General features: G+C 41.4%; 1 protein-coding gene across 1 annotated transcript in view; it reads right to left on the minus strand.

Moving 5' to 3' along the window:
• Positions 1–12,329, minus strand: part of HMGCLL1 (3-hydroxymethyl-3-methylglutaryl-CoA lyase like 1) — a 184,044-nt gene that overhangs the window by 131,311 nt on the left and 40,404 nt on the right. Inside the window, exons 2-3 of the mRNA XM_034990447.1 lie at positions 3,297–3,377; positions 2,964–3,071 (exon numbers count right to left, since the gene is read on the minus strand). Coding sequence (XP_034846338.1) covers positions 2,964–3,071; positions 3,297–3,377 — 189 coding nt within the window. The remainder of the gene's footprint in view (positions 1–2,963; positions 3,072–3,296; positions 3,378–12,329) is intronic.

Below are 12,329 nucleotides of genomic sequence, written 5' to 3' on the forward strand. Positions count from 1 at the left end.
CCCGATGTTTATAGCAGCAATGTCCACAATAGCCAAACTGTGGAAAGAGCCAAGATGTCCATTGACAGATGAATGGATAAAGAAGAAGTGGTATATATATACAATGGAATATTATGCAGCCATCAAAAGGAATGAGATCTTGCCATTTGCAATGACGTGAATGGAACTGGAGGGTATTATGTTGAGTGAAATAACTCAAAAAGAGAAAGACATGTATCATATGATCTCACTGATATGAGGAATTCTTAATCGCAGGAATCAAACTGAGGGTTGTTGGAGTGGGGGGTGGGGTGGGAGGGATGGGGTGACTGGGTGATGGACACTGGGGAGGGTGTGTGCTCTGGTAAGCGCTGTGAATTGTGCAGGACTGTTGAATCTCAGATCTGTACCTCTGAAACAAATAATGCAATATATGTTAAGAAAAAAAAAAAAAGAAGAAGAAGAAGAAGAAGGTAGCGGGAGGGGAAGAATGAGGCGGGGGAAATCGGAGGGGTGGACGAACCATGAGAGACGATGGACTCTGAAAAACAAACAGGGTTCTAGAGGGGAGGGGGGTGGGAGGATGGGTTAGCCTGGTGGTGGGTATTGAGGAGGGCACATTCTGCATGGAGCACTGGGTGTTGTGCACAAACAATGAATCATGGAACACTTCATCTAAAACTAATGATGTAATGTATGGGGATTAACATAAGAATAAAAAAAAAATGTTTACCAAAAAATATATGATTATAAACAGTGACAACTGGGATGAAGGAAAGTTACATTTTTGTTTTGGGAAAAATAAAAGTAACCCTGATATTTGAAAACTGCCCCTGTGAAAAGTGATGTATTACTGTTAATTCTATTGTGGCTTCCGTTGCTCCCCAGGTCTTACAATTAAAAGGCTTCACTGTTTTAAGCCTTTTTACATCATCCTATTTTAACTGCAGAGCAATGCAGAAATTGAGATCTACATAAGCAAGGACACGTAAGGTGCTATCTAGATACAGAGTCAGGACTTGTAATTAGGGAACAAGCAGCAGTTTGGTTTGGCAGAACCTTCAGCAAAATGAAGTAGAGAAATAGAGTTAAGGCTGGAAATGAAAGAAGGGGCTAAGGTATAGAGGACCTGGACTACCAGACTAGTTTCCAGACTCTCTTAATGGGGAGAAGGTAATCTCTGAAGAACTTAGAGGGGCACCTGTGTGGCTCAGTCAGCTAAGTGTCGACTTTGGCTCAGGACATGACCTCAAGGTCCTGGGATCAAGACCCATGTCGGGCTCTGTGCTCAGCAGGGAATCTGCTTCTCCCTCTACCTTTGCACCTCCTCCCACTTGCCCCTGCTCTCTCACTCTCTCTCAAATAAATAAAATCTTTAAAAAAAACATAAAGAACTTAAAAGGCTGTTATTTCTGGGAGATTTTAGAAGCAACAGGCAAAATATAAAAGGAAAGGAGAAATAGTGCTTATGAATATCATTTAAGTGACTACCACAATAATTGGCTAATAAGGGTGTGCATTACTAATGTTACCAATAGGACTGAAAAGAAAATACATATGTAGGCTATGCTGAGGAAAAATAATTTTTGTGTCAGTAACTGACTAGATATGGAAGAGAGATCTTTGAGTACTGAAGTCCAGGACTCCAAAGAGAACTGATGAGCTATTTATATAAAGCAGGGTGGTCAGAAAGGAGTTTGATTTTGACCCACCTGAGCTTGAGGTACACTGGTGGCACATCCAGCTGAAGCTTATCAGAGAAGCCAGGACCAGAAGTACAGATATGTCATCCTTTTAAGGTGACTGTTGACGTTGGAAGAATAGGCAAAGGAGAGAGCACAGAGAAAATGACTGAAGGCAGAATGTTAGGGGAACCTTAAACTTGTAATGAAATGACAGAAAAAAGAGCAAATGGGAGTGTAAATGAAGGAGGATTATTGAGAATAACAGCACCAAAGGAATGGGATGAGAAAGTAATCAGTGAAGTTAAGTGCTTGGGAGAGATAGAAGGATCCAAGGAATGAGAACATGTATTAGATAGTGAAGGAAAAGGGACTTAATGGTTACTAATCACTAATCACGTTTCAGACCAGAGCCAAGTCTCAGAAGTGATGATTGCTGCCACCTGCCTGTCAACTCTAGGTAACGCTCTATCCTCTTTTAAGAGAAGATTCTAGGGGCACCTGGGTGGTGCAGCTGGTTAAGCATCCGACTCTTGGTTTTGGCTCAGGTCATGATCTCAGGGTCTTGAGATCAAGCCCCGAGTCTGGCTCCATACTTAGCATGGAGTCTGCTCTCCCTCTGCCTCTGCCCCTCCCACTCATGCTCTCTCTTTCTCCCTCTCTCTAAAATAAATAATCTTTTTAAAAAGAGAGAGAAGATTCTAGACAGCTCCCTTTCCCTTGTGTATGATAGGCAGATAGATTTCTCTAGCAAATCTAAGTGCTAAAAAAAAAAAAAGGCAAAGAGCAGGGTGCCTGGGTGGGTCAGTTGACTAAGAAACCGACTCTTGATTTTGGCTGAGGTCGTGATCTCAGGGTCATGAGATCAAGCCCTGTGTTGGCCCCATGCTCAGTGTGGATCCTGCTTAAGATTCTCTCTCCCTCAGCCCCTCCCCTGTTCCCTCTCCATTCTAACAGACAAAAAAACTGAAGCATCTGAAGGTATTCAGATTATTCACGAGGTCAGTAAAATAGTAAGTGGATGGCAGGCTCCTAAATTGCTATTTAAGTGCCTTATCTACTCATTATATTGGAACATACAGTCAGGTAGGCTTAGGATAGAGTTCCAAATAATTTTTTAGAAAATGTTTCATGATAGGGGTTTTTCTTTAATCATGTCTCAGTGCATGGGCTAATATTTTGTAAAATTATAGCAAATCAGTAATAATGTCAGGTTAATATCACAATTTATATCACACATATTTGCTAAATCTTGGAAAAGTTTAATTAAAGATTCAGTTAAGGAATTACAGATTTACATACCTGTGGTACCCATCTGGAGGACACAAAGCTGGTCACTTCTATTACAGACAAGCCAGTTTGGGAAAGTTGATTGATAAATTCAATTTTTATATCTGTAGGAACTATAACCTATGAAAGCATTAAAATTATTTTATAAATAATTTGTATAGTCTATTGAAGCATAAATAGAAAATTACTTCCTAACAAAAGCAAATTGTATTTAAGATGCATAAATTCAAAAGCAATTGAGAACAAACATAATCATGTAATCTATAAAACCCATGTAAGTCTTTAGAATCTAAATATTATGATTTAGCATTTGAAATAAACTGTGTAAAACTAATATCAAACTACCTTTTCATTCTGCAATCCATCCCTAGGTCCAACTTCCACTATTTTAACATACTCAGGGAATCCAGATAACTGGGATGGTTCCTGAAATGGAAAATACAAGGCAAGAAAAACACGTTAACTGTTAGAACATCAAACTTGCTTTTTTGAAAAGTCAAACAATTACACTTTGTTAAATAAAGTTCTCACCCCAGAAAGCTAAAATGGTAAGAAATCGATACAATGCTACAATCCAAATATCAAGTTTATATCATTGGCAACATGAAGTCATTTTTTCCTTCTAGCTCATTGACATTCAGTCTAATTATGATTACAATTGAAAAGATGATTTTTTAAAGTCTAACTGTGGGAAAGGTAACATACTCAGGATCTAAAAAGCAAACTTGTTAAGTAATTGCACACATGATGATAAATTTACCATCGTTACAATTAGTTTAAAAATTGTATCTTTTGGGGCACCTGGGTGGCTCAGTCAGTTAAGTGTCTGACTGTTGGTTTCAGCTCAGGTCATGATCTCAGGGTCATGAGATCAAGCCCCGTGTCCGGCTCCACGCTCAGCACAGAATCTTGGGAATCTCCCTCCCTCTGCCCCTCCCACTTATGCTCACTCACTCTCTTCCTCAAGCTCTCTAAAATAAATCTTAAAAAATAAAAATAAGGGGTGCCTGGGTGGCTCAGTCGTTAAGCGTCTGCCTTCAGCTCAGGTCATGATCCCAGGGTCCTGGGATGGAGCCCCGCATCGGGCTCCCTGCTCGGCGGGAAGCCTGCTTCTCCCTCTCCCACTCCCCCTGCTTGTGTTCCTTCTCTTGCTGTGTCTCTCTCTGTCAAATAAATAAATAAAATCTTTAAAAAATAAATAAATAATAAAAAAATAATAAAAATAAAATTGTATCTTTGTATTAACAGACTTGCACTGAGCACAGTCGTAAAGATGCCACACTCCATACCTTGAACTTGAGGAATGTGGTTTTGGTTTTCTGTCATGTGCCCAGGATGCTGAGGCAGGGGAAAACGTATGCTGTTGATTTTCTGTGTCACACAGCACAACCAGCACCTATACACACAGCTTCCAGAAGGATAGAGCCCCTCCACTGGGACCTAAACCCTCAAAACTCCACTGGGAACACCTAGCTTTAAGCCCAGTGTAACAGTCTGTTCTATCTTTTGCCCAAATCTGGAATGGCAGATCTGGTCCAGGTCTGGACTCTGGAACTTCTGGCCCTAAACCAAGTACTATGGACACATCATATTTAGAAAGACATTAGTTTAATGCAGGAAAAATAGGAACAGCCTTTCTAAACATCATATTGCAGTTAAAATTAGAATGATCTCCTGGTATCTCCAAGCCATGTTAACTGAGGGTAACTATCATCAGTTTCTTCAATGGATAGCTGATAGAATCAATCAAAATCAGCAGGACCTGTACTTCAAAGTGGTTTTCATCTTGTCTTTTAACAGGAATCATGAATGTGGGCTAACCAATGTATATTGTCCCTCTCTTTCCTTGTGGCAATCATCAACAGACACTGGTGAAGTGGCTAGTTTGAGATGCAGGACCCAGTCTGTTTCTAGGACACAGAAAAATGCCCCCTGGCCCCTTTAGGGTCCATATCCAATATGTCATCTTATTGGCTTTCTGTGCCAACTCACTCAAGAAAAGAACCCAGATGATCCCTGCTATGAATGCTTTACATTGCCATGAAATTGGGCAATGCAATAAGCAAAAATTAACCACAAAGGAAAAGAATTCTCATTTCTACTCCTTCTGAGCATTGGAATCCATGCAGCTGGAAGGGTGTAGAGTTGAGAGAGGAAGCATGGGGTTATGGAGCTCTTCAGCTTTAAGCTCAGTTCCGGATGGCAAGCAAGAAACCATGTCAAAGTTCAGTGGTCATAATTGCAAGCAGGCACTGAATGACAGATGGCAGGGGAAAGTGGAGTAACTAAGAGAAGTTCACTCTTCTTTGCTGTCACCTCTAGCCCTGAGACTGCAGAGACGAAAAACAAAACTGGCCAATCTTAAGCTTATCACGGATTGTTTCATTATCGTGGACTGTTTCCTGAAACTGCACTTGCAATTAGCTTGAAGCATACATGGCTAAGGACATCCTTATTAAACAGCAATGTTTTAACCACCACAAGGAACATAGTGTTTTTTAAGGTATAACAATATGCTGAATGCAATTGAGGAACTCAAAACCCTCTTTTGCAACATTGCTGTAGCTAGCAGAAGTAACAATCTGAAAAAAATGAAAGTCTGAACCCCCAACCAATACAGCCATTTCAGTCAAAGGGTTAGGTAGAAGCTGGAAATGAGCACTGGAGGGAACACCACGAGGCAGAGTCCCAAGTCCTTGAAGGGGAATGATAGAGACATGAACTGGAGACAAGGATGGTGACAAATAAGCTACATATTAAAAGCCCAGGAGCACCACATCCTGACCTCGTGGTTTCTGAGACTTAAGGCTGACAGACCAAAGAGGTGCGGCACATGCCCTCTCCTCTTCCACCTCTGCCCCAGGGTAATCTCTACACACATTATATTGCATTTGCAATGTAGGTACAGCCCTCCGGGATGGAGAAAGGCTGGCATGATGATTCATAGTATGAACCTTGTAGGATCCCAAATTCCCCTTTCCAACCTGTGGGAGGAGTTCCCCAAATGACCGGAAGCAGCCTCCATTAGAGACCACCCCAATGCACTTCACAGCTCCTCCCAGATCAGAGAGACCCAATAATATCCAATCCATAAACAACCTAGGGGCTGCTTCCACCTCATGGAACATGCCCACTCTCCCACCTTGAGAGTACACCTCCGCTTTAATAAACTATTTTGTGCTTGCTACTTTCCTTCTGGTGGTCTTTATTCCAGCACTGATCCCCTCCTAAATCTTCCCGTGGGGAATCCAAGGACCGAGACCTTCATCACGCAATGCAGACTCTCTCTCATCCAAAACAAAAGCAGTATATGTGCTCAGTTGATATTATTTCAGATTTCTTCGTGTATATAATGCTGTTCTTTTGTCTTTCTAGGCAGGAGTGTATTCCCTCTACCAGTGTATCTGAGAAATCAGAAGAAAGTTCAAATGTGTTCAGTAAGCTCAAAGAGTTAACAAGTTCCCCTTGTTAATAGCAAATAAAATCAATCAATTAACACGTACTTGAATATGTATGATGTGAGAGCCCTCTTTTGGTGATCTCTAGTCTTTTTCTAGGCATTACTATGTCTGTATTGATTTCTCTAAGGAGCTGTAGCTATACATCAACAGTGCCTACTAAAAAATTCACCTAAATGCTGTACAAGTACATAGAAGTGATTCAAAACCCATCTCCTTACTTCCCCCACCTCGTGCCTCTCCTCAGATACTTCACCACATGCTATGCTTTACCTTCTCTCTTACCATTTATATCTAAGTGGTCCATTTATTACTGGTTTGAGTTTGACAAACACCCAGCACCGAGCACAATGCCTAACACTTAGACTGCGTTCAATAATTACCTGTTGATTTTATTAGTGAATCTCTTCTGTCACTGGCTTCATTAAAATTGTCATTTTTTTTTTCCTCAGCCAGTCTGTTGCTATTTCTTCCCTAAGTAGTTTTGCTAATCTTGTTTTTCCAGCCTTAAAATCTTTCAACATCCGGCAGTCACCTTCAGAGAGATCTATCAGCCAATGTGAAATGATTCACGACAAGCCTCTCATCTTCTACCACACTCTCCTTCATGCATCCTCTGATTTTAGCCATGCCAAAATCATGTTTTCCATACTTTCATGTCTGTACACATGAAGTTTCTATTGGTTGGAAATACCTTTTGTCTGTGGGAGAGACTTTCCACCAAACCCATTTCTCTTCTTCATGGACAAAGGACTGGCCTGCATTTCTCCCCTAAGAGTTATTTCCAAACAAATTCCCATCAACCTTCCCCTGCAGCCAGCTGGATGCAGATGAGTATGACAAACTTGAACGTGACAAAAACAAAAACAAATAAACAAAAAATGAAGGAGCCTACATCTCTGAATCACTGCTTGAATAAGAAGTCCATGTCAATAATAAGCAATTATTTTATGCTTTATATGGACAAAAATAAATGTCAACTCTCTTAGACCATTTAGATTAAAGGTGTATCTTTATAATTAGTAATTGTGAAGAATGAGGAAGAGGCTGAAATTTTAGCCTACCTGTAAGCTAACCAGTGAGCCTGCCAAAGATGCTGCACAAGACTCCTTGGTGAGAAACAAAGCTTATTACAGCAATAGCAGTAGCCAGAGGATCAGGATTTGTGCTGGGTCCCCAAGCCCCAATTCCCACAGGGAGAAGTAAAAACGACAAGGTGACACTTGCACAAGCAATGGGTTGCATTACAAGAAAGGAATCCCAAGCATAGTGAACCCGAACCTTTGGTAATGGGTGATAAGCATGTCTCTTCATGGCTATAGAGGTAAACATCACGTTTACTACACCTGACTATGAGCATGCCTACATTTTACTTTAGAGGCAAATGGTGTCTTCTATCTTCTAAGATTTTAAGCACCCTTAGCCTTTGCTCCAGAAGGAGACACTCTATCATTTAAAGCTCTTCCCAATATAAAAATTCTTGAAAAGATAGTTTGGAACCAAGACACTTGTAACTCTGCTTATAGACATATAGAAATTCAAGACACACCTGGAGAATTATTTCCCAATACTATCCACTCTTCATTTTTTTTTTTTAAAGATTTTCTTTATTTGTCAGAGAGAAAGAGACAGAGAGCACAAGCAGGGAGAGCGACAGAGGCAGAGGGAGAAGCAGGCTTCCCGCTGAGCGGGGAGCCCAGTGCGGGACTCGATCCCAGGATCCTGGGATCATGACCTGAGCTGAAGGCAGACGCTTAGCCGACTGAGCCACCCAGGCGTCCTTCCACTCTTCATTTTTATACCATCTTGATTTATGTCAAATTTTCACAATTAGTAGGCTACTGTGTTGGCTCCTCCAATTATGAACAAAGGCTGGGGTCAAATCTGTTCAGTTGATCTCATAAGATATTTAATTAAGAATACTCTTGGGGTGCCTGGGTGGCTCAGTCTTTAAGCATCTGCCTTCAGCTCGGATCATGATCCCAGGGTCCTGGGATCGAGCCCTGCATCGGGTTCCCTGTTCAGTGGGAAGCCTGCTTCTCCCATTCCCCCTGCTTGTGTTCCCTCTCTGTGTCTCTGTCAAATAAATAAAGAAAATCTTTAAAAAAAAAAAATACTCTTAACAGAACTACAAGTAGTAGGATAAAGCCAACCAGCAGTGTTGACTTCAGCCCTCCTCTGAAGTGTCCTGGGCCCAATCAGCTGAATAAATCCTATGCGGTAGAGGCCTCTGTACCAGAAACTAAGAGTTGTTTACTTGGTGCCCATCTTTTGATGGTGGACACGTTGCCAGGCTCACTACTAGGATGGGTCCAGATAGCAATGATGACACTCCAGTGATGGAGGCTCAATCAACAGCTTGATTCCAGGGGGCCTCGGCAAAATATGGGCCTCAGGTGATTCAATCAGCACAATTCATAGCACCCAAACATGTGTCTTTGATTTATCAGTCTGTAGATGTCCAAATGGCAGACAAGTAAGATAGGGCACTGACCACAACCCCAAAGTCAGCAAAAAAAAATGGTAACAGACTTGAGTTCTCCTGAGTGGGTGGAATGATCACATCCATTTTTAGTTCTGTGCAGCTACCACAGAGGTTTTACAACTGTGGCAGCCCTGTGGACATCATCAGGTCTTGGCTTAGCCACATCATCATCCAACCAGGCCAAGGCATCAGGAAAAGCACTTTGAATAAAAAGACACCACTGAACTAGTGTCTGCTTCAGGCGGTGGGGTGGGCAAGAGAGAGCAACTGCCACTTTTTTTGTGTAAAGCTGAGACTGTGCTGGGGACAGGCTGACCACTTCCTCGAATATACCATTTTGATTTGATTAGTGAGGCCTGTTGAGATTGTCCTACCTTGCTAGTCATTGGGTCCAAGCTCATCTCCCAAAATGGAAATAGGACAGGGAGTCAGAAGGCCTCCATCCCTCAGGTGTCCAGTTTCAACAAGAGCTCAATAACAAGACAATACTTGATTTTCAAAAGATAATTGGTAGCTGTGTTAGGGCAGTGAGGGATCCAAAACCCTAACCAGCACCTCCAAGTGGATGTTGCCTGACTTTTTCAGAAGTTCCAATTTGCAAAATCAGCAGTCATAGACACACGCAGCTCTTCCTAATTGAGATGATCCCCTCTGGTACTTATGGGACCAAGAATTACAATCACATCACACATCAATTTTTACCAAATGTGCTCGCTTCGGCAGGACATATACTAAAATTTTTACCAAATGTTCAGATGTGGAATTAACAGCAGTACACTGTATTGGCCTCAACAGCCTCACCCAAAAGGTTACTTTGGTTCTCTTTTCCCATAGTGAACACTGCCCAAATCCCATCAGTTGAAACAAGGCTCCTCATCCTCATGGGACTGAGCAAGATCGAGACTTTGATGCCTTTATAGGACAGCCATAAACGTTTGAATGCTCCCTTTCCCCAAAGTTCCTCAGCATACTCAGATGGATGATCTCAATGCACTAATAATCATCTTTTTCCTTAAAGCAGATGAAGGAGGAAGGTTGGGAATGATCTGGGGGCACAGAGGGAGAGATAAGTTCCGAATCAGTAAGGCACATTTACTTTCAATTTGGGGTAGCACAGTAGCTCCTCACCAGCTCAATCAAATGAACTTGCAATGTTTGGAAACCACACAAAGCCCTCATTACACATCAAAATCATCATTACTAACACCATGGATTTTAACGTGGTGAATCCCTGGAGTCAGCATCCATAACTGTGTTTGTTTCCAGCAGGATAATGGGGTTTGTTCCCTCTGGCTGACGTGGGCTTGACTTGCACATGATCCATCATCAAAATAACAGTTCTTAAGTCCTCATACAGTCACAATATATTGGATAAGGGAGTTCTGCAAAGTGGCAAGGCTGACTATAAAATTTATCTAGAATTCTTTGGCTCCCTTCTCATTCTCCAGTATGTTGCTTTTCAGCACTATATACACAATCTGAGTAGGGTCCCCCATACTAGTCAATGACTGACTCATCTATGGCTCCTCACAGGAGCTTGTCTATCCTAGCCAAGTCTCCCCAAGAGGGCCAAAGTTTCTATATAGCAGCCAGGACTCAGAGACTTGGAGACCTTGTGCAGGACAGGCTAAGCTGTAAGAAGGTCCAGTTACTGCTATTCCTCTACCACAAGCATTACTTACCCCACCCCCTCAACTCCCAACTGAACTAATCAAAGTTCTTATGATTCACCTGGTTTCTTTTCATAATGTTGGCCAAATTTATTCCTTCTATACTCCTCGTAACTATTGATGGAAAGAGGGAAGAGAACTTTTAGCCCACATAGTGTTCATCTTAGTGCTAGTTGTTACAATGGATGGACCTGAGGCTGACCGCCAGATGGTCAAGGAAGTTCCCCTGCCCCTAGGAAAGTTAACATAACCACGGTACCACTTAGCCCTTGAACCTGCTTTCTGGAAACTAGACGGCCACCATCTTCCTAATTTCTCATCATTCACATGCAATAAAACAGAAGACCGTATTTTGCTCAATTGACTACAAAATCTGGTCAGTATGTTTGTTACCAATTTCCATGGACTTCCCTCAAATCCCTTTAATCCATTGGAAAAGTCCTCATTCAAGAAGTCATGTCGTCTTCTATATCTCATCCTCATTAACAAAGTGTCACAACCTGTGAAGGACTAAGACTGTACCCTACATGCTAGCTAATAAGCACCCTGCCACAGGTTATGGGTGCTGGCAGAAGATATGCAACTCTTGAATCAGACACAAAGGCTTTATTATTCACATTAATAGCAGTAGTCAGAGCATCGGAGCATCAGCATTTCCTTACACTGGTTCCCCGAGCATGACAGGAGCTGTGCTTGGGAACCTCGGTATTTCATAATGGGCAGTTAGCATGCCTGTCTTCTACTCTATTTCCCAAGGTTGTTTACTAGACAAACACCTTAAAAAAGTATTTTGAAAGAAAGTTAATCAGTCCCGTGCTAATCAGTCATACAGAAATGCAAGGGATCCATAAAGAATTGCTGCTCAACATTCTTATTACCTCAATTAATACTCAGTTATTGTTCTCAACAAAAACTCTCATTCATTATCTAAGGTTCAGTTTGTCCTCAAGACTCTTCTGACCTCCCCAAAGAGAATTCAGTGATTTCATTTCTATGATCCTATAGAGACTATCTTAAAAAGGTCTGTAATTACCACTTTGCCTATTTCCCATTTTTTATTATAAACCTTCACAGTCATCAGGGGTGCCTGGGTGACTCAGTCAATTAAGCATCTGACTCTTGATCTCAAAGTCATGAGTTCAAGCCCCATGTTGGGCTCCAATCTGGGTGTAGAGCCCACTTAAAACAAAAAACAAAAACAAAACAAAAAACCCTTCAGAGTCCTCAGAATGGACACATATAAACACTTGAATGCTGTTTGTTAAATGAATGAATGGATGAATAAACGAGCTTACATCTAAAATGCATAAAAGGTTGACTCCTCATTTATCCAACACATATCGGCAACATTATTATAGTTATTGGATATATGGAAATGAACCAAACAAACAAAAACTCCTGCCCATAACAAGCTTATACTTTAGTGGCACAGGGATCTGCATGCTACCTTCTGGGAGTGGGGGTGGTGAAGGGACAGCCATTTTTTTTTTTATAGTGAATATATGAGAGTTGATGAATGACTTATATGTTCCAAGGAATTGAGTTAAAAAAAAAAAAAAAGTCTGCAGAAGTTGGCAACATAGTCTTTAAACAGGCCTATAGTCTGAATTTATTTTTATAGCATTAAAAGTTCTATGTTACTGAGCTCAGTGTATCCTGTTGAATGTGGAGTAGTGGAGGATACTAGTGAAAAACAAAAGCTGTATTATCCAGAACAAGGCTTTCAAAAAGCCATGTTATATGGCTGACTGTATGCCCACATTTG

Source organism: Mirounga leonina, unplaced genomic scaffold, assembly GCF_011800145.1.
Source record: "Mirounga leonina isolate KUSES-001 unplaced genomic scaffold, KU_Mleo_1.0 Mir_53, whole genome shotgun sequence".
NCBI classification, from domain to species: domain Eukaryota; kingdom Metazoa; phylum Chordata; class Mammalia; order Carnivora; family Phocidae; genus Mirounga; species Mirounga leonina.